The 21,483-nt window shown below is 42.9% G+C and overlaps 1 protein-coding gene across 2 annotated transcripts in view; it reads right to left on the reverse strand.

Moving 5' to 3' along the window:
- Nucleotides 1-21,483, reverse strand: part of LOC111869024 (chloride intracellular channel exc-4) — a 100,191-nt gene that overhangs the window by 11,481 nt on the left and 67,227 nt on the right. For both annotated transcript variants that reach the window (XM_023860204.2, XM_023860203.2), the window contains exon 2: nt 970-1,112. In XM_023860204.2, the coding sequence (XP_023715972.1) occupies nt 970-1,112 (143 nt within the window). The remainder of the gene's footprint in view (nt 1-969; nt 1,113-21,483) is intronic.

Below are 21,483 nucleotides of genomic sequence, written 5' to 3' on the forward strand. Positions count from 1 at the left end.
GACTCGGCTAACATTGGCTCGCTTCGGCTTCGCTCGGCGCATCACGGCTGGCAGAGGGTGGGGGGGGAGAGGGGCGTCATTCAGAGCTCAACATGTCACAATATATATATATATACACACACACACACACACACACACAATATAAAATACTCCAATTTGTCCGTGGTAACACAACAAAATCACAAAATCCAACAACTGACTCGATGATGTAAAACATCACTCGAAGAATTTTATTGTTTGATATTATAACTTTCGTTTTATATAATCTAATTTATTGTAATTTTATGCCAAGTATTTAATCTGGTTTTAATAAAGAAACTGTATATTATAACACAACAGGATGCATGAAATGAAATTTATCCTTGCTTATAAAATCTAAGGAAAGAAGTATATATATGCTATCCAGAATGTATGGGTAAGGGAGTCAGCTCATTACATGAGAAAAACTGTTAACAGAAACCAAATACAGTACAGTCTAGTAAACAAGAATATACAATATTAAACATACGATGGAAAAGCATATTATGCACACTATAACTTACTTGAAGTTTTCTTTCATAGAAATGGTCAAGTTTCTTTAAAATTTCTGCCAGCTCAATGATTTACCTAATGAGAGCCATAAATGACCAAAAGTAAAAAGAAAAGCATAAATTTATATTTCAAAGTTGTGAGATTTGGGGTATTCATGGTGGTAACTACGAATAGTGCCAATTTCTAGGATGTGAATGCAGTATGCTCCTCTGAAAAACAGATTACCTTCTACTGACTAATGTTGCATTACATCTGAGAATAACACATGGCAGGATTCCCTGAATTACGAGAAACTACCAGTCAACTGCCATTACAAATTTCTTAATTTATTTGAATATATTCTGCCATCGTGGTATGGCATGAAGGGATATGTGACCAGTGTCTTCATACCTGACAAAACGTACAACTTTTGCAAGAAAGAATTTGTTGGTTACCAACCGAAAATCAGGTGGTGGTTTCTGCATGTCGACTGTTGTCACTTTAAGGCTGATGGTTTTCAGTTCAGCCAGCAGATACAGGTCCATGAAATACTCCTGGCAAAAAAGGCATGCTCCTTTCCTGCGCCCATCAATTGTGGAAGCCTGCAACATATAATCAAAAAAAATTTGTTAGCCATATAATTCAATATAATTAAAGACATAGGATGGGGTACAACTTAACTAACGGTGGAAGTATGAATGTCCCCTTCTCATTCAAGTTCAAAAGCAATGAGGACAAGTGTATTGATTGCTTTTGTAATTTTTCAGTTTCTCAATATAAAAGTCAATACCAGTGCTTCATTATAAAACAGCAATCACTAAGAAATAAATTAAGTTCAATGCACTGAGTTTTCTTGAAAAGTTGATAAGTTACTCAACTGGTCAAGAAATTCCCTACTTTTATGGAACTGCAGGTTCTTTACTGTATTGTATTTGAGGTTCTCACAGTGATGAATACAAAGGGTACCATCTTCTGGGGTGTGATGCTATGAAATCCAGTAGTTCACCCACCATTTAAGAGGACTGTACGACCTCTGTCTCCAGGGTCAAAGAGTAAGCAAACTGGTTTTGCTTTTTGATGACTAGTTGCACACCTGGTTCACATATCAACCGAGATGATGGAAATAGTACATTCCTCCAAAATGTGGATGAACTTCTACCAGACTATACAGTGTCACATCTTCAAGACAGCACTCTTTGTTCAATACCATGTTCATAACAACTCACCCTTAGATCCTATCTGGGATCAAATCAACCTAATGATGACTGTCATCTTGGAAGTGACCCCAAGTAGTCAAATACAGAGATATCAGTGTTTTAGAGAATACTGTTGTCTCCATCTTCAGGATAGAAGAATTTGATATCTACAAGTTTCTCCAAAATAGTGCTAACTTTCTACCAGGATATGTGGTGTCAATTTCAGAAGACAGAGCGATCTTCATATTCACCTTCCAACTTCAAATCTCACACCAAGGAAAGGTAATTACAGCATAAGGTAACTACATTTTCAAAGGGCAATCCTTCTGCAGAGAATCAAACCAGATATCTCCCAAGAAGACCATGGTATGAATTCCTGCAGGGGAATCCAGCATCCAGAGTAGCTATGCAGCCCAACGAGCCACATATCCAATGGATATCTGAGGTTCTGTACCCAGGGATAAACAAGCATCGGCATGAAGCCAATCACTCATCTCAATCTAGTTCCAAGGTCAAGAATGGTGGAGTTTACCTCCACTCTTCCATCTGCCTTCACTGAGCTCACATAATTAACTAAAGGAATAACTTGAACATTTTTACCTTTATAAATATCTTAAATAATTCTGAGTAAATGAGAAGTATAGTTATGGTACTGCTGAGATCCAAAAACTGTGAACACAAGTTACCTCCCGCCATCCCACACTCCTCAGCATGCACAAAGGCGCTGTGGTCACCAGCGTTATAACAATTCTACTCCAACTTTAACTGCTGTAATGTGACATAATTTCACACTTTGGCAGCTCCTTCTTCATCTGTCCTTTGTTCCTCAAGCATGACTATCCTTCACACGACATGTACCACTAAAATACATTTCCACTGCAACTGTCCATGCATTTGCTAAATTATATCATTTTTACACACCTCTGCATAAAATTCAAGACACAAAATTACATCAACCTGATCCGTACTCATTACACATACTGATGTTTACATACCCAACTGGACATGAACTAACACTTTACACAAAGGCCACACTGAGATTTGAGCAAACACTAAAGCTGCCCACATGACTATGCATCATGCGATCAAGGTCCAGACTGGGGGTATGGGGAAAAACATCCACACATTCTGAGTATCAGTACTACAGTAGATAGTGTGTGGCCACATACCCACATTTAATCCCTGAGAAAGGCGTTTTGGCACTCAATGGCTACGAAATTCATGTGTGATTGATACGTATCGCTATTTAAACATTTTGTATGTCTTTGTCATGTAATGTACTGTTTTATGAACACTTTCTCATATTGTACAGCATAAAATGATGGGAAGGTTAGCTAATAACAATTCTTACAGATGAGAAAGGAGGCAGAGCTCCACTTGCTGCCTGCCTCATGTTGGCTTCCTGTATGGCTTGCTCTTCAACCCTGAACATGGAGTTAACACAACCTTCCAAAATGTCGGTTGCCTTTTAACGTGCTACATGGTGTTATAGCCTAGAAGATAGAACTATTCTCTTCGTGCAGCTGTCTCCATATTGCTGTTACTTCTACTTTCTGAGGTCTGTGACTGGAATCTGTTCTCATCCCAACGAATACAACATGGATAGCATGCTTGATGGTACACAACATTATTATTGTTGTTGTTGTTGTTGTTCTTACCATCATCACCATCATTATTACTACTCATTCTCATACAATTCCTCTTCTTCTTGTGTCGCTATATTTACCCACTAAGGCATCCCTACACCCTCAGGTCACCTAATAAACACGGCAGATTTAATGATCACCAAGATAATCTACAAGCTACCCATGGCAAGCATCACAGTTGTTCTAGTTCAGCACTGAATCTTCTCCTTGGAAAGACTCTCATGTTCAAACACTTCTAATATACTTATGTGTATTCCCCTCAGCTCTATTCATGCATGCAATGGCCGAAAATGGTTCAAAAGTAAATATACATAGGCCCACATATGGTATCTTCATGATACCTTTTACAGACATACTCGCTCATAACTATGTATGAAGGAGAATCGGTAGATAGGTCACAAAAGAATATAAAACATACAAGATGTGATATGTGGGGAAAACATTTATCGACATATCCTCCACTAACACTAATACACTTGTACCACAGCCTTACTGTTGCATCAAAACCCGCAGCATAGACTGCTGCCTCAGCCACTTCTGCACCAGATAGGGCATTACATGCGACTTTCGAACGTCCCTGAGAGAATTTATCGACCCAGTTGTGAACAGCTTTATGCGACAGACACTTCTTCCCACAAACAGAAAACATTTCTTCATGAATATCCTTTGCATTGCGTCCTTTTGCCCACAAAAAACGCGTGACAGAACGCTGCTCTTCGGTAGTATACACTCAAGCATGGTCGCCGCTTTGCCCACTGAAACCAGCCTCTGAACATATGCATGCTCGTCTCTCTATCTAGACTGTCATGAAGCTGGACTGTGCTGCTACCTAGCGATACATATAGAAAACTCATTACGTCCATTAAAGGTGTTTTACTTCCATTTGTGACCTATTTGCTGATTCCCCTTCATACTTCAACTAGGGCTGTTTGAATGGCTGCATCAGGACTGCATGGTCCTCCTTCCATTCCACAAAGTAAGCGCTAAAGCTACCTCCTTGTATTTTTTCACCTTGTTTCACATGATACCTAATAAAAACATAAGGAATATATGGAATTTTTATGACACCATGACTGTGTACAATAACATGATCTAGTATACATACATTAAACAATGGCGATGGGCAACATTTATTTTAAATAAAGGTTTAAAAGTTACTGGTCCAATTCATACTCATGTTCTTCATAAACCTGATCTCTCCAGAACAGGCATCTGTTATCAGTATATCTGGAAAAAAATATTTTTTTTCTGCGGTCTGCTAGGGGTAGGATGGTAAAATGTGGCCCCTCAGTGTATACATATGCACACAGCGTGCATATGGCAAACACAAATGCTCTATGCTTTCTTCTATCATGCTGCATACACACCAATGGAACGAATATAATGCAGGCAAGTTACAGCATGGCACTATAACAGACCTTTTTATTCTACATGAGTGTTCTATTTAAATGGATGGTATTTTTAGCTCCTGACTTATCTCAAAACAGTACGACGGCATGAGCAGCTACAAACGAGAAGATCTGGTATGGCTGTCAACTACATCCAACTGTGAAGGCAATGTGGTTCAATGTGTTTGGTTCCTTGCCAGAATTTCTGCTGTAATCGGGACATAAAGGAGATGGTGCATACTGACTAAACTTGCAAAAAGAATGACAGTCGCAGTGTGCTGACACTTCAATCTGCCCCCTAGTTCCATTCAGAGACATACACGATTCTATTCACTTGGTACAGTGGCCCATCGAAACCTACATAATACACAAAAACAGAACCCACATCAGTACCTCGTACAGGATTCGAACTAGCGATTCCAGGGCTGAAGCGACTGAAAACCACATTTGACTGTCTTGGTGGTAATGTATGTGGTATTGTATTGTATTGTATTGGAGAGGGTGGGTTTCCCCATGCACTTAGACCACCTGTTGGTCCATTGTGCGTCCCCCTATGATATTCTACCAGTCTCTATTCCCTACCGGTACTGGTGCGTACCATCAGTCCCAACTCAGCCAGCGAGTTCGGCCTCTACTGGCTCAGCGGTATCTCGATGCTTCCCCCATCTACCAGAGGCGTTAGAGACTACTGTTGGGTGGGAAATGTCCTGAATTTGGCTCAGTGGTCCCCTTGGGACATGAGGTCCTTTTACGTGCCGTAAAGCTACGACACGGGACCCACGGCTTAAAGTCCCTCCCGGAGGACTTGTTCCCTGAATTTTTCCGCCCTTAAAAATTCCACGACCTCCGCCAGGTTTGAACCCGCGTACCTTGAGTCACGAGGTGGGAACGTTACCCCTAGACACTCTCATTCCTTGTACTGAATAGCTAAATAGGCTTAGCAGCCTATGAAACACGCCTATACCATTTACTGCGAGATAAACTTAGGAGCAGCAAACCTGCTCGAGAAAGCAATGGACCCTAACAAGACGAAATGCGAGACTGAACAGTATTAACGATCATATGCATATGCTACATCTAGTATGTACGCAGCAACTAAGTCAATAATTTTTGGACTAGACATGAATGGAAATAGCAATAAAATAAGCTATACCTCCGCAAGGAAACCGCGCAGGAAGAACACACATCAGCGCTCACAGCGCAGATGAGTTGACATTAGGGAAATGGGTAGTAATGGAAACGTAAGTAGCTCCTACATACAGACAGGCGTCTGTGGCGAGTGGGCGAAATTCCGTGTTACAGCGGATTCCTTTGGAAAGACCACTTAAAAGAGATCGAATCGTCCGCAACAGAACAAAGCTGTCACTGCGGCCATAGCTCAAGCGGTTAGTCGCTGGCTTCCCACAGCGGCTGCCCGGATTTGATCCCGCGTCTGATCAAGTGGGATTTGTGGTGGACAAAGTGGCGCTGGGGTGGGTTTTCTCCGAGTACTTCGGTTTCCCCTGCCAATCTTCATTCCACCAAATTCTCCATCATCCTAATCACAAGGGGAAGGCTACAATACGCCAATCAGTGGCCCCAGTTGGACTCCACCCCCCACTAAGCGAAAAAGCTGTCACAGCAGCAGAAGTTATTTTGGGCGAAGACCGTCGCAAGGCCGTTACCTAACACGGGACAGCACAAGCACAGAATAAACGCATACACACACCAAATATCCATGCCTTCAGTCGGATTCGAACCAACGATGCCAGCATCCAAGCGAGAGAAGGACAGCTCATGCCTTAAACCGCGCGGCTACTGTGATCGGCCTATGAAATTTATACAGACTGTAAATAAATTATATTGTACCAAACCAACATCATTCCCAATTCTGGTGCTTTGCTGTTTCTGTATCAGATGTGATATTGCTAAATAAGCGCGGCCGCACACCAACAGCGTCAAGACAAGCATCAAGACATGAGACAAAAGACGCAGACTTGCTTCATTCGTGATTCATCAGCATGAAGCTGACGTCAGCATCATGACTCACACCGGTGTGCGGCGGTTTTCATAATCTCATTCGTTTAAACTGTGCTCCTTTCTTTGCGTCATGTCGCAGACATCGTGTCTTGATCGTTAAATGTCTTGACGAATGCCGATGTGCGGCCTACCTTAATTAGGCGATTACACAAGATGTGTCACGTGTACAACACTAATAATATTAAATGTATGTATGCTAATATTTTTAAATCTCTTTTTGACTTTTATGACATGACTGTTTACAGAACTGCAGGTAAAAGGAAGAGAACAAAGAGGAACAGAATAATAGTTTCTTTCTCCATTAAACATTCCCCAGGCGAGGACAGTTAATGAAAGACTACATGGGTTCCTTGGAAGACGTTTGAATTTATTGCGATATGCTTATGGTAGTTGTGACACTAGTAGCAGTACGTACTGCAGAGAGCAGTAATAAGACTCTCAACTATTAATACTAGTTCATGATTAACAGCATTAGTGCCAACTGAATCTTCTGGTGCCGGTCCCGGCAGCTGAGCGGTCTAAGGCATGCACTGTCTTCGCTCGCTTGGAAACCGGGATCGTGGGTTCGGATCTGTTTCCTGTGAGGTACGAACTGAATTCTTATACACTGCCGGTCACAGTAGCCGAGCTGTATAAGGCATGTACTGTCTTCGCTCGCTTGGAAACCGGGATCGTGGGTTCGAATCCCACTCAGGGCATGGATGTTTAGCTTGAGTGTGTGCGTTTTTCTGTGTTTGTGTACAGGTAGAGGCCTTGCGACGAGCTGATCACCCGCCCAAGGAGTCCTACCAAATGTGTAAGATCTAGAAAAATCGAAAGTGAACGGAGAAGTTCATGGAGGTAGGCCTAGGCCCACTGGGGCTGTAGTGCCAAGGAAGGAAAAAAAATCGTTCTGATAAAGGAAATATTTGCCAATATATTTTTCTTTAGCATCTCTACAATCTATTCATACATATTTGTGAGGGTCATTCATCCATCATGCACCACCAAGAGATTTTTGACTGGTTCATAAGCACCAAGAGAAGTATGGGAACAAACTATTAATACTGGAGTACTGTAAACAGAAATGACACATTGTTTTGGATAAGGGGAGAGACTGAGAGGGGTGTGACATGCGATGCGACTCATCGATATTGTTGGAGCAATTGGTGGAATGAAGATTGGCTGGAGAAAACCTGCCCCGGCCCCACTTTGTCCACCACAATTCCCACTTGACCAGACCCGGGATCGAACCCGGGCCGCCGAGGTGGGAAGCCAGCGACTAACCGCTTGAGCTATGGCACGGCCATAAGCAAGTAAATAAGTAAGCGAACTATACCGACCGAGCGACTGCCGCATGTCGGCGAAGTGAGTGCGAACTTTGGCGGATTGAGGTTGTCGCGTGGTCAGCGCAACGAATCCCCACTGCCATTAATTTCGGTTTTCTATTTCTATTTCCTTGAAATAGCTCCTCAATTATCATCACGAGGCTGAGTGGACCCCGTTCCAGACCCACTACCTGTCATGGAAAAATGTGAGAGCCAGGAATCGAACCCGGGACCTCTGGATCTGTAGCCATAAACTCTGAACACTAGACCACAGAGGCGGTCTGGGATCAGTACTACAAAATGAAGGTAAACATATCAGAAAATTGTTATTCCAAGCAGAATAACAATAACGATATTCCCAACAAATGTACCGAGGCATCTTAATATAATTTCATAATACTATATACACACAGTGCGTTTACAACGGCCACATGTATCCACTGCCATTAGTGAGAAAGTACAAGCATCAACCCAGCATGTTTGAATTTCCCACTGGCATATGAATATAGGAAGTATATTGAAAATAGAATCTAGTAACCTTTCTATGACGACATAACGGTATACGTCACTATGAACAAATGAATGAATGTATAAGGGGTGGGCCTTCTTGGCCCTTGCACCGCGACCACAGTGATCTATTGTGCTTCCCTTTTTGATTATCCCATCAGCAATCTTGCGCTTCGAATTAAGCGTAGGATTTTGTACGTGGTGACGTCTAAATAGTCACTTGGTTCCATAAAATATTGACCCAAGTGACGTAATCTTAAATAAGCTAAGGCCTCACGTTCGCACAGGATATGTGTGGCTGTTTCCTTTGCTTCTTGACACCTCTCACAAGTGGGACTATTATTTAGTCCCAAGTTGAAGAGGTGTCCTTTAAGGTGACAGTGTCCTGTAAGTAGTCCCACCGCCCATCGCAGCTGGTCCCTGTTTAACTTCAACAATTCCTTCGCTCTCTTAACAGAGGGACCTCGTATGAGTCCCTTTGCTTGCCTGAGTATACGTCACTAACTATCAACGATGCACCCTGGTTCGTCCTCTTAACACAACATTATTAACAGAAGCAAACCGACTTTACAAATCTTTACTCTAAGCTGTAATTTAACACAGGGTACAGACAGTTCCGGATAAAATAACCCTGGCAAACTACCGGAATGCTGAGAACTTCCCCACCAACTGGGCAGCGACATTACTGCAAGGAAGTAGGGGCTGGGTTCTTTCGGTTATCCTACGCTGTGTTTCTGTATATTCCCATGTCCCAATTAATCTCAGTGCAATATCTTAGTACAGGTCATGACCACTTCTTCCCACGTCGTCTCCAACTAATTTGACACCGCCACGACCAACACACGCCGATCACAGTGGGCAGTGCGGTCTTCGCTTGCTCGAACGCTGGGATCGTGGGCTCGAATCCCACTCAAGCCACAGATGTCTGTCTACGTTTATTCTGTGTCCAGGTAGCTGCCTTGTGACGGGGTCATCCCCCGTCCATGGAGTCCTACAGAGTGTGTATAGGATTAAGAAACTGAGAAAGTGGCCAAGGTCCAACAAAGGCTGTAGAGCCATAGATAGAAGATAACACAACGTCGCTAAGAAGCATTAAACAACAAACAAATCATTAAATCGTACAAAATTAACGACTGGTTAATCTCTAAAGAATTTAGTTGACTTGTACAATATGGGAACTAAGATGCCAACACAGGGACGCACCATAGCTCAAGCGGATAATCGCTGGCTTCCCACCGCGGCGGCCCGGGTTCGATCCCGGGGTCTGGTCAAGTTGGATTTGTGGTGGACAAAGTGGTGCTAGGGCAGGTTTTCTCCGAGTACTTCGTTTCACCTGCCAATCTTCATTTAACCAATTGCTCCACAATCACCCTCACTTATCAACTGGGGCTTGTACAATAGGCCAGAAGTGGCCGCAGTACAAGGGACTTAGTCCCACCCCACTAGCAACAAACAAAATGCCAACACAAGAAAAACGGTACTTGGACGGATTCTTGTCAACAATTTGCAACTGGTATAGCAATTTCCCTTTCCACACACTTTTCCTTTCTATCACTCTAAATGTTACAAGTAAACTCTTGGTTAAAAACAAAGCACAGTTGTAATGTAAAGTGAACAATAAAGAAGGAACGACAACGTTGAGAGAAAACAGGTTTCGAAACGATGAGACCTAGTTTAAAAACGAACGCGGCACAAAATAATGAAAACAACGACTTTATGTTCCAAATATACGCCTCACACACAATAAGCCCATTCGATTAAACAGGTTTATATATATATGCATATAAACACACGTACATAATGGAAAACAATTCCTAGCGCCTTATATGGGAGATACAACAGTTCAAATTAATTCACATTTAAGTTCACCATGGCAGGAAACTGCATATAAGGGTAATTGCTCGAAGATAAAAGGCGGCAGACAGGCCAAGCCGCTCAAGTGAATTACCGCGTAAATTCAGTTGGACAGATACGAGGTAACCTTTGTCCTTCTGCTGTTCTGATGATGAGCAGCCACTAGCGTGTCTGCAGAGAGAATGTCCTCCATGTTGTCATAAGAGTGAGCTCTTTCCTCAGTCTGCATTTACGATGTCGGCCCGTCTCTCATTTAATTTCCCGTATGTGTTTAATGGCGCTTTTCAACTGCACACGATATGTGACCATTAAAGGTACAATGACTTCAAATTGATGTAATGGAGAGGAAGCGAACGTGGCCTATTCTAAAGCACTATCGCAACATGTGTGGTGGAACTGAAGAGAACTACAACCCCCGTCATGATAGCTGTTCTCTGCGCCAAGACTCGAACCCGGGACCTATAGACTGCAAAGCAGGCGCAACAGCAGATCCGATCTGCACGTCTAAAATGTTTACGAGTTTCAATGGAGCATAATGCAAATACTGTAAACTGATGGTCAGTCCTTGTTACGATGCTAATACTTACTCAACTTACCAAGAAATTCCTGGCATTTTATGGAAACCAAGGTTTAATTAATGTGGGCCAGCTAATCATTCCTGTCCTGCGCCTGACGATTCCAGGCCACATCATTCTATTCAGCTTCCTTAGGATGCATTTCAGTATTATTTTGCCATCTAGGTCTAGGTCTTCCAACTGCTCACTTTAAGGTTCTTCTACCAAAACTCTACGCCTCCATTACAGGATTTCAATTTCAATTCATTTACTGAACGGCGTTGTCAACTACAGAGGTTTACACAGCGTCGAATGAGGAATAAGAAATTACAGCAATGGACTACAATGTTGGCTGGGACGTATGTAGTTTTCACGAAGGGTCACAAACGCGCGACTGAAGACGGCAAAAAAAAAAAAAGTCGTCTGGACGAGATTTTAACCAGACGTTTGCAGCATATCAAGCTGGGACATTATACTGTGCCATAACGCACGTTATACGAATACAAATCACTCTGCACTGAGGAAGGAAGTGAAGAACAAATTGGGACGAGTTCACACGTAGTAGCCAAAGAGCATTCTTTCTCGTACGACATACGTTCCCTGTACACTTCATAGTTTATTGACGCTGTACCAACTTCTAATATCATAGTGTCCAATTAAAGTTGTTTGAGAAGTATAAATGACAGTTCATGGACGCTGAAGTGGCCGTGACTTATTTAAAGGTGCATCAAGGAAGCTCTGAGGAAAACACTGAAAAAGCACTGGACTGTGCCAGTTACGCGGTTGACGTTTAAATTCCATACCTTCCGAATTCAAATTTGATGGGGTTTTACGGAGCCAAAAGAGACTAAATTTATTTCATATAGATCGCGTGATGACTCTTTACTGGTCAAATATCTGCTCTGCCAAATATGATTACACAGCTCTCTAAAATCTCATGGCATCGTGCATTACTCGGCCTGACGTGTATGTCAGGCCACCGGTGAAGATAATGAAGTAAAGACGTCACAGCTGAGGCAAGGACAGGTGGGGGCACTATCAGCTTATCACAATAGCCAGCTAACCTAATGTGAAATAACTGAGAAGCCTTATTTCGTAACAATACTCCATGACAATAATAAACAACTATCACAACTACACAAATTGGTGCACCTGTTATAAAAGCCATTTTACACTAAAAAATAAAAATGTACACGGTAGCGTAGTTGGTTGAGGCACTATGCTACAAGCCGGAAGGTCGCGGGTTCAAGTCTCGATGAGGCCACTGGATATTTCCAATTGTCCTAATCCTTCCGCAATATGGCCCTGGGGTCGACTCAGCCTCTAACAGAAATGAGTACCAGGAATATTCTTGGGAGTAAAGCGCGGCCGGCGCGTAGGGCTGACAACCTCACCGCCATCTATGAGCCGATTGTCTAGAAAATGTAGGAACCTCAACGTCTCACAACCCTACGGGCCTCCACGTCCTGTTACAGGGATGCCTTTACTTTTACTTACCTCTACAGTCTTTTAGGAAAGAGGACAGTTCAGTCTGCAACGCTACATTACCTGGGCTAAGGCTGGATGACTGGGGTTCGATTTCAGGTGGGGGCAGAGACGGGACCCACCTTGCCCCCCATCCAATGTCCCTTCCTTCTTGTAATCACTCATTTATGAATTAATTACATGTTTTCTGAACCCTAAAATGACTGCCATATTGTTCGGGGCCACACTGCATATGACTAGTTGTTTACTGCCATACGCTGACGATTTTTGTAAACACAAAGAAGGAAAACTGCAAAAAAATGTTGGAATATTCGAAGTTCATGCATAAAGACTGGGCAACACATTTATTTTCTTTTGGCGGACTTTGTCATGTAATTCACATAGCCTACCTATGCATGAGCCGGGACAGCGTAGTCGGTATAGCGACTGGCTATGAGCTGGACGACTGAGAGGTCGGAGTTGGAGTCCCGGTAGAGTCAAGAATTTTCACTTCTCCAATTGTCCAGATCGTCTCTGGGGTCCACTCAACGTTCTATACAATGGATACTGGGGCCCTTTCCCGGGGGTAAAGCTGATCATTCACCTCCAAATACTGCAGACGTAACAAAAATGTGGATTTATCATCCACTCCTCAATACGTCTTCATGGCGTAATGCTTAATTAGTTAAGCACAGGGACAGGATGATAACAGTGTCTTACACGGCTTCTCCTCGCGGCATTTTATTCGGTTTGTGACAACGACTCCCGGAAGTCCAAGATTAGCACTTTCAAGTCCAGTGGTTGCTACATGTAGCAAAATCTTTAACATACGATACTTGAAATTCTACATTTTGTCCACAGTGTATCTGTGTTTCATGTGACTGTCACGATGCACACAGTTTGTTTCTCTAAACAGCATTAACAGTCCGAACTCTGTACTGGATACATGAAGTGTGTGCCCTGCGAGGCAGGAACTGAATTTGTGTATTTTATTTAGAAAAAACTTAGTTTAAAGAGTCAAGAGACACGAAGTGCCACCAATGATGAAAGATACGAGTATATAATCGACAAGGGCAAGATGTAGTTGAGGTAGCACTTCACTGTATCCCGCTAAGGTCGACAGATCATTTCGGGTCTCAATGTATGGGTATGAAACTTGGTCTCTGACATTAAGGGAGGAACACAGACTGAGGGTGTTTGAGGAGAATATTTGAACCGAAGAGAGATGAAGTGACAGAGAATGCTGCATAATGAAGAGCTTCATAACTTGAACTCTTCTCCAAATATAATTAGAATGATCAAGTCAAGGAGGATGAGGCTGGTAGGGCATGTAGCACGAATGGGGGATACGAGGAATGCATATAGGATATTCGTGGGAAAGCCAGAAGGAAAGAGACCACTGGGAAGACCAAGGCGTAGGCAGGCGGACAATATTAAAATGGATCTTAGAGATAGGATGGGATGGTATGCACTGATCTGGCTCAGGATAGGGACAAGTGGAGGACTCTTGTGAACACGGTAATGAACCTTCGGGTTCCATAAAATGCTGAGAAATTCTTGAGTAGCTGCAGAATTGGTGGCTCCTCAAGAAGAGCTCAGCTCCATGAGTAAGTAATGTACAGATCTAAACATACAACACATTTTATCTGGTGATTTGTAGGGGTCACTTAGTCTGCCAAACTGGGGAAGAACATAACTGATGTTTGATAATTAAGTCCTGAGGACGTTTTGGATGGAAGCAACAAGTTCGTAACAAACTACACGAACAGTAGTGGTTCTTTTCTCCCAGTACTGTTAAGAGTATTTCTTTTATAGCTAGTGGGGTGGGACTAGGTGCCTTGTACTGCGGCCACTTCTGGCCTACTGTACCAGCCCTAGATGATAGGTGAGGGTGATTGTGGAGCAATTGGTGGAATGAAGATTGGCAGGGGAAACCGAAGTACTCGGAGAAAACCTTCCCCAGCGCCACTTTGTCCACCACAAATCCCACTTGACTATACCCGGGATCGAACCCGGGCCGTCGCCGCGGGATACTGTTAGAGTAACTACGTACTTAAAAAAAGGTGACGATAGGACACGGGTACTTCAAGAGGGAAGAATAAACCTGGACGTGCAGGGAGTATGTAAGTATTATTAAAACGAAAAGACAGCCAGACCAACAAACACAGGGAAGAAGAGTATTGCCTTCTGGGATATAACGCCGTGTAGTCCACGGCAGGTGGCAAGCCGAATTCCCACCTGCTTTTATGTTCATTGCTCGGGTTATTCGACCCTGAATATGGAAGGGGTATGTTCCTCCGAAACGTCGGTTGACTTTCAACTTTCACAACCACCGCTGTGAACACGGGGATGTCCCATACGTTCCAAGTAACTCTTTTGTATAAACAACTGAAAATGCAAATGGTGTGAAAACGGCAGGAAGGTGTAATGCACAAGCATTATCTTTAAATCTTTCAACAGGATTTCCTCCATGCGAAGAATTATATTTATTCAACACACAAGCCGACACATTTCTCACAATTATAAATACACAATGTAATACGAAGTGGTAGGTACAGTGGCCCAGTAACAGAATTGTGGGCAGGACTCTGGAAAGACGCCAACAGGGAAGGTCACTTCTTATCTTGATGCACTGTAACAGTAATTTTAAAAGCCGCTAATTCGTAAGACACTGCCATTATTTTCACAAGCCGGTACAAGTCCGCAACTCCAGCCGTACAATTCGGCCACCTTTTTTTTATTGTTAGTGGGGTGGGAGTAAGTCCCTCGTACTGCAGCCACTTCTGGCCTATTGTACCAGCCCCATATGTAGGTGAGGGTGATTGTAGAGCAACTGGTGGAATGAAGATTGGCAGGGGAAACCGAAGTACTCTGAGAAAACCTACCCTAGCGCCACTTTGTCCACCACAAATCCCACTTGACCAGACCCCGAGATCCAACCCGGGCCGCCGCTGTGGGAAGCCAGCTACTAACCACTTCAGCTATGGCGCGGCCTTTGTTTATAAGTTACTTTACATGCAATCCCTTCGTTCATCTGGACATATTTCAACAACAGAGAACTCGGCAAATGACGAGACAAGCAGAGCAACTGTCAGATAGGAGGATTGAAATAAATATGAATTTATGCCAAGAAGGGAAGCGGACAAACTTCGTTTCCAAATTTAATTGAAATCGTTCATCGCATTTCAATTTCAGGATGTAAAAAATACCACAGGCAGAAGAAAAAGATCTACAATTACCATTCTATTCCATATAACCAGCACGTTTGAAGCTGCATAACAAAATTAAAAAAGTACTTACCAGACCATTGTGTCTTTTTATCTACCTGCAAGCAACATGCCAAAACAGCGAGAAACTCTCTGTCACGATGTCCGGTTATTGAGATGACATTCGAACACCGGACCTCAATACGAGGCAGAACTGTCAACTATTACATTCAGCGTTAAGTATGGCTGTTGCTACGTAACTTCAACGGCTGACAATTTTTTAAATAGCCAATAATAATAATAAGTTAAAGCGTTTAAGTCGTTTTATGGCAGAAACTCAACACCGAAAACCGATTTTAACACCAACAGTAAAAGGTAAAGCTATCTCTGTAACAGGCAGTGGAGGTTCACAGGATTGTGACATGTCGAGGATCCCACATTTTCTAGAAAATCGGCTCAGATATGGCGGCTGGGTCAGCTTCACGCGCCGGTCGCCATTCATCCCCCATTTCTGTTAGAGGCTGAGTCGACCCCAGGGCCATAGTGTGGCTGGAAGGATTAGTTCAATTGAAAAGTCAATGACAACATCGGGTATCGAACACGCGACTCGCCGGCTTGTAGCACAGTCCCTCAACGAACAGTATAAACATAGATTACACAAAGATGATATTTCACATACTGACACCACGGTCTTCTAATATGCGTGAGGACACGCAGTTTGGCAGTTGGTTACAAACATATTTTAGGAGCCGGCTGCCAATCTCATACTTTATATACGTCAAAATACTCGTACATTCGTATCTATTTCCCGTGTACAAGAAACAAAATCTACAAACCATCTACATACTACAGGGTGTTCCATTCAAACCTTCTACATTTTACCAGATTTTAGAACAGAAAGTATGAATGGTAGGAAAATGAACCTACAGGAAAAATTTTATTTGACACACTAATAAACCTCTACATGTGCACCACTGGTAGCACGAACAATATCCAATCTGTATTCAGTTTCTTGCCACGTTCTTTCCAACATGTCCATTGGTACAGTAGCAATCGTTTCACGGATGCAGGCTCGAAAATCTGGGAGGTCATTCACTGGAGGCACGAACACACGGTCCTTCACGTAACACCAGAGGAAGAATTCGAGCGGAGTGAGGTCCGGTGAACGTGGTGGCCACCGAATTGGGCCGCCATCGTCCAATCCAGCGATCTTGGAAGGTGGCACTGAGACACCTCCGAACATCCAGATCCCAAGGGGGGGGTCCATTTTGTTGGAAGATTATGTTAGGCTGCAGATCGGCTACCTGGGGATACAGGAACTGTTCTAACATGTCAAGGTATACGCGGCCAGATACTGTAGCTTTCTTTTTTTTGTCCTTGGCACTACAGCCTCAGTGGGCCTAAACCTACCTCCATGAACTTCTCCGTTCACTTCGGTTTCTCTAGATCTTACACATTCGGTAGGACTCCTTGGGCGAGTGATGAGCTCGTCAGAAGGCCTCTACCTGCACACAAACGAAGAAAAACGCACACACACAAACTAAACATCCATGCCCTGAGTGGGATTCGAACCCACGATCCCGGTTTCCAAGCCAGCGAACACAGTATATGCCTTAGACCGCTCGATACTGTATCTTTACCTAAGAAAAACGGAAATAAAATTCTGAGTATTTCTTTCATCTAGTGTTAATTATAACCCATAATTTGTCACAATTTGTTCGCAATGATTAATTAAAATGTGGGAGGCGTGAACGAAACACACTGTACTTCAGTCACGCATTTGTGAATACACCGTCCTAATGTGAAACCAAAGAAAGCAACATCGCATGTGATCTCACGTCAAGGGACCCACATAATATTGTTTCAGCAATATAGAAACAGCAATTTGAAGCAGGGTTTCGTTGCAATTTGCGAAAAGAAACAGAACAACTGCTCTGCTACTAACAAGCACTAACAACCATCCACCTGTTCGTTTCCACAGGGCAGCGACTCACACCTGGCTTGAAAAGCTAATAAAATGTTACAAAGTATACTACACACACAATTTCAAATCCATTAATCCAAGATAATGACTGTGTAGTCTGCTATTTTTAGACGCTTTTTACCACCCTTCAAAATCCGTATATAGTATGTCCCCAAAAAAAGTACTCATTCCTTGACTGTCCGTAACTCACTGAAATTGTTTGGTGATGCAGAGATTTACTTCCAAGAAGATGGAGCACCTCCCCACTACCATCGTGAAATAAGGGCCTATCTCGATACAACTTTGCCGGACAGATGGACTGAGCGAAGGGGTAGCGTTGAATACCCTGCGCGTTCACCGGACCTCACACTCATGGACTTTTTTTTTATGGGGATAGCTCAAAGATAAGGTTTATGCCGTAAAACCAGCAACAGTCCATGAGTTGACAGAGGAAACCGAAAGACAACGTCTTCAAATTCCGAATGAAATGCTTCATACAGGTTGTGATTCCACTGTTCCGCGTTATCAGCTCTGTCTGGATAATGATGGTCATCAGTTTGAACATTTGCGAACACGCATGGTGCAGTAGACTTGTTTTCTTCAATTTAAATCATACACCTTATATCTATTTTAAAGAACATTGCATTTGGTGTCATTAAAAGGGTGAGTAAATTTTTTGGGACACCCTGTACATTACTCGAAGTTTGGTAAAGCAGAAGGTAACGTTATTTCCGTGTCTAAGGACCACGTCACGGAGATGTACCGAATGGGTTTTCATGTTTCAGCCACTTCATTTCTGGGGAAAGAACCTACGGGATAGGTGGTTGCGTGGGGTCTACGGCCGGCCTGGACATGAATAATCAGACTGGACCTCGGCTGTCAAACTCGGAACATTTTATATAGTTAGTGGTTATATATGGTGTGCTGTCTTGATAGGTAACTCACCCGTTGGTATTGGGCACCTCACGGGAGGAGCATTGGGCTATTCTGCCTGAATGGGCACTTGCAAAAAGTTACCGTATAATCTTGAATAGTCTACCTTCTGCTCTGAAACTGTACATTAAATATCTGCTGGCCTCTATCACAAGTTAATAGATACTCTTTAATCCTGTGCAATTTTTTGCAGGTTTCATTTTACAGTTTTACATGCTTTAAGTTTATTCCTATCTATTAGATGAATTGTGTTCATCCGCGTACATTATCATAAATCATAATGGAAGTTACACGGTGTTGTGTTCACTCTTCTGTCCAACAACTGAGTCAACCTTTAAGAAACTCTGCATGAACATGGCCTACTGTGTCACTAAAGAACAATTTGTTGCCACTATTCAAAAGTTAGATTCTAAAACAGAAAACACATTGTGGTTCTGCGAACTTTCGAGGTAGAGGACATAAAATATTAGAACATACGAACTTTCTACATCCATCCCCATAAAAGTCTGCTTAGTTGTTAGAACCCCGCGCCACAGCTCAAGCGGTTAGTCTCTGGCTTCCCACCGCGGCGGCCCGGGTTCGATCCCGGGTCTGGTCAAGTGGAATTTGTGGTGGACAAAGTGGCGCTGGGGTAGGTTTTCTCCGAGTACTTCGGTTTCCCCTGCCAATCTTCATTCCACCAATTGCTCCACAATCAACCTCACCTACCATCTGGGGCTGGTACAATAGGCCAGAAGTGGCCGGAGTACAAGGGATTTAGTCCCACCCCAATAGCAATAAAACAAATAGTTGCTACAATAAACCGAATGACGAAAGTTAACGAAAGTCCAACTCTGCTGGCAAATTTTTTATCTTAAACGAATCTCATAGTCATTCAGCCCGAGTAATGGCAATGAAAATTAATTTTAATTAACGGTCACTGAAACATGAACGTTATTAAATGGAGAATTATTAAACATTAGCTGAAAATAATTTGTTACGCCGAGATCAGTTACCACCACCTACTTTCACAATCGAGAGAATGGTAAAGGTCACTTTCTCCATTTACGTATCATTTCAAATACAATCCAATCGTTCAGAAGAAAGCTGCAAGACAATCTTCAACTGGTTTCCGAACCATGAAAGGCACAGACGCAGAAGAAGAACAGCAGCTCACTGTATCGCAAAAGTAGCGGACAATTTTCTTAAAATTAGTGTACTACTGACTTTAATAACATGTTTCATACATTCAAGCTAACGGGAAAACACAAGGCTAAATGAGAAATTATAAGAATTATAAGGTTCGTACATAAGCCAAGGAGAGACTATAATATGAAGAAGTTTGATTAGGCAGGAATGATCCATGTCTCGCATCAAATACTCGTATAGATTATGTGTAACCTATGAGGAGCTGTTGGCAGTTTTGCGACTACGGTACAGCCCCACCCACATAAAGCTGTAGCCTAAAGGGACACTTTTGGTTTAAGATGTGTGACGCTGGGTGAGATCATCTTGCCACGTCCGAACTGTACAGCTTTCTGCATGCATAACCGTTTCAAAGCGCCCAACATACGAAAGGACTACCAAAAAACAAAAAACTACGTTTCTCGCGAGTTAATAGGAGACAACTTCCGTTGGAAGGTCATTTCAGCACTATTAAGTAAGAAGTTTGCTCACGGACTTACCGATACAGCTGTACGCTTTGCAAAAGATTCATGTAGCAAACGCAGGTTGTGGACCGTCGTGTTATGTCTATGTCCAACGGATTTAGATGAAATTTGGTCCTGCGGGGATCAACTGGGAAAATCTCATACAACTGGCCAAACATAACAGAGTCCAACTGAAACGGGTGCAGGTCACAAGAGTATTGCTGGTAATGAAACGGTAGATCAGTTGGCAAGAACACAATCTGAATCAGCTTGTGGCATCTCAACTGGAGTTGCCAAGAAAGCGGCCAGGGACTGGACGAACAGAAATCACAAAAAACACTGGGAATCCGTAACTGGACTCAAACAGGCAAAGAGACTCATACTTGGGCCCCGTACAGAAGAACGAAGACTCTGCTAAAATTAACAGATACCAATTAAGATGGGTGGTAGGACTATTTACAGGACACTGTTACTAAAAGGACACCTATACAACCTTGGATTAACAGATGACCCCACTTGTGAAGGGCGCCTTGAAAAAGATGAAACAGCTACACACATCCTACGTGATTGTGAGGCCATTGCTTATTCAAGATTTCATCATCTGGGCCAGTTCTTTACGGAACCAAGTGACTACAATGACGCCCCCCATAAACAAAGTCCTACAGTTCATTCGAAGTGTACGACTGATAAAGGGTTAATCAAAAGGGGGAAGCACAACAGACCACTGAAGGCCGCGATTCAAGGGCTGGATTATTATGGCCCACCCATTATAATAATAATTACTTACTTACTTATGGAGCTGAGCCCTTCCGGAGGGGCAGCCAATTCTGCAGCTACTCAAGAATTTCCCAGCATTTTATGGAACCCGAAGGTTCATTACAGAGTTCACAAGAGCCCTCCACTGGTCCCTATCCCGAGCCAGATTAATCCAATCCATAGCATCCTATCCCTCTAAGATCCATTTTAATATTATCCACNCTCATCGCCACCACAACCACAGTAGCTCTGTGGTCAACCAGGGTTCCTGCCCAACAGGCACAGGGAGTTGAGGCCCTCACCACCATCTGGTGCCCGAGGTTAAGAACGACTTCATGGTTTTCTTCGCCGTTTGCCTTTTATACTCCGCAAAACAGATTAAAATAAAAATCTACAAATTTTAACTGAATTTTTGTTTCGGTATGGCATATACTTAATAAAATGCACGGACAAATAATTCGACTTTATGCATTGCTGTCCGCATGCAATATACTGTCACGTATATGGAGTGACTACAGACGGGGTTTGGATTTATTGACCACCTATACACAC

Source organism: Cryptotermes secundus, unplaced genomic scaffold, assembly GCF_002891405.2.
Source record: "Cryptotermes secundus unplaced genomic scaffold, Csec_1.0 scaffold70, whole genome shotgun sequence".
Classification (NCBI taxonomy): Eukaryota; Metazoa; Arthropoda; class Insecta; order Blattodea; family Kalotermitidae; genus Cryptotermes; species Cryptotermes secundus.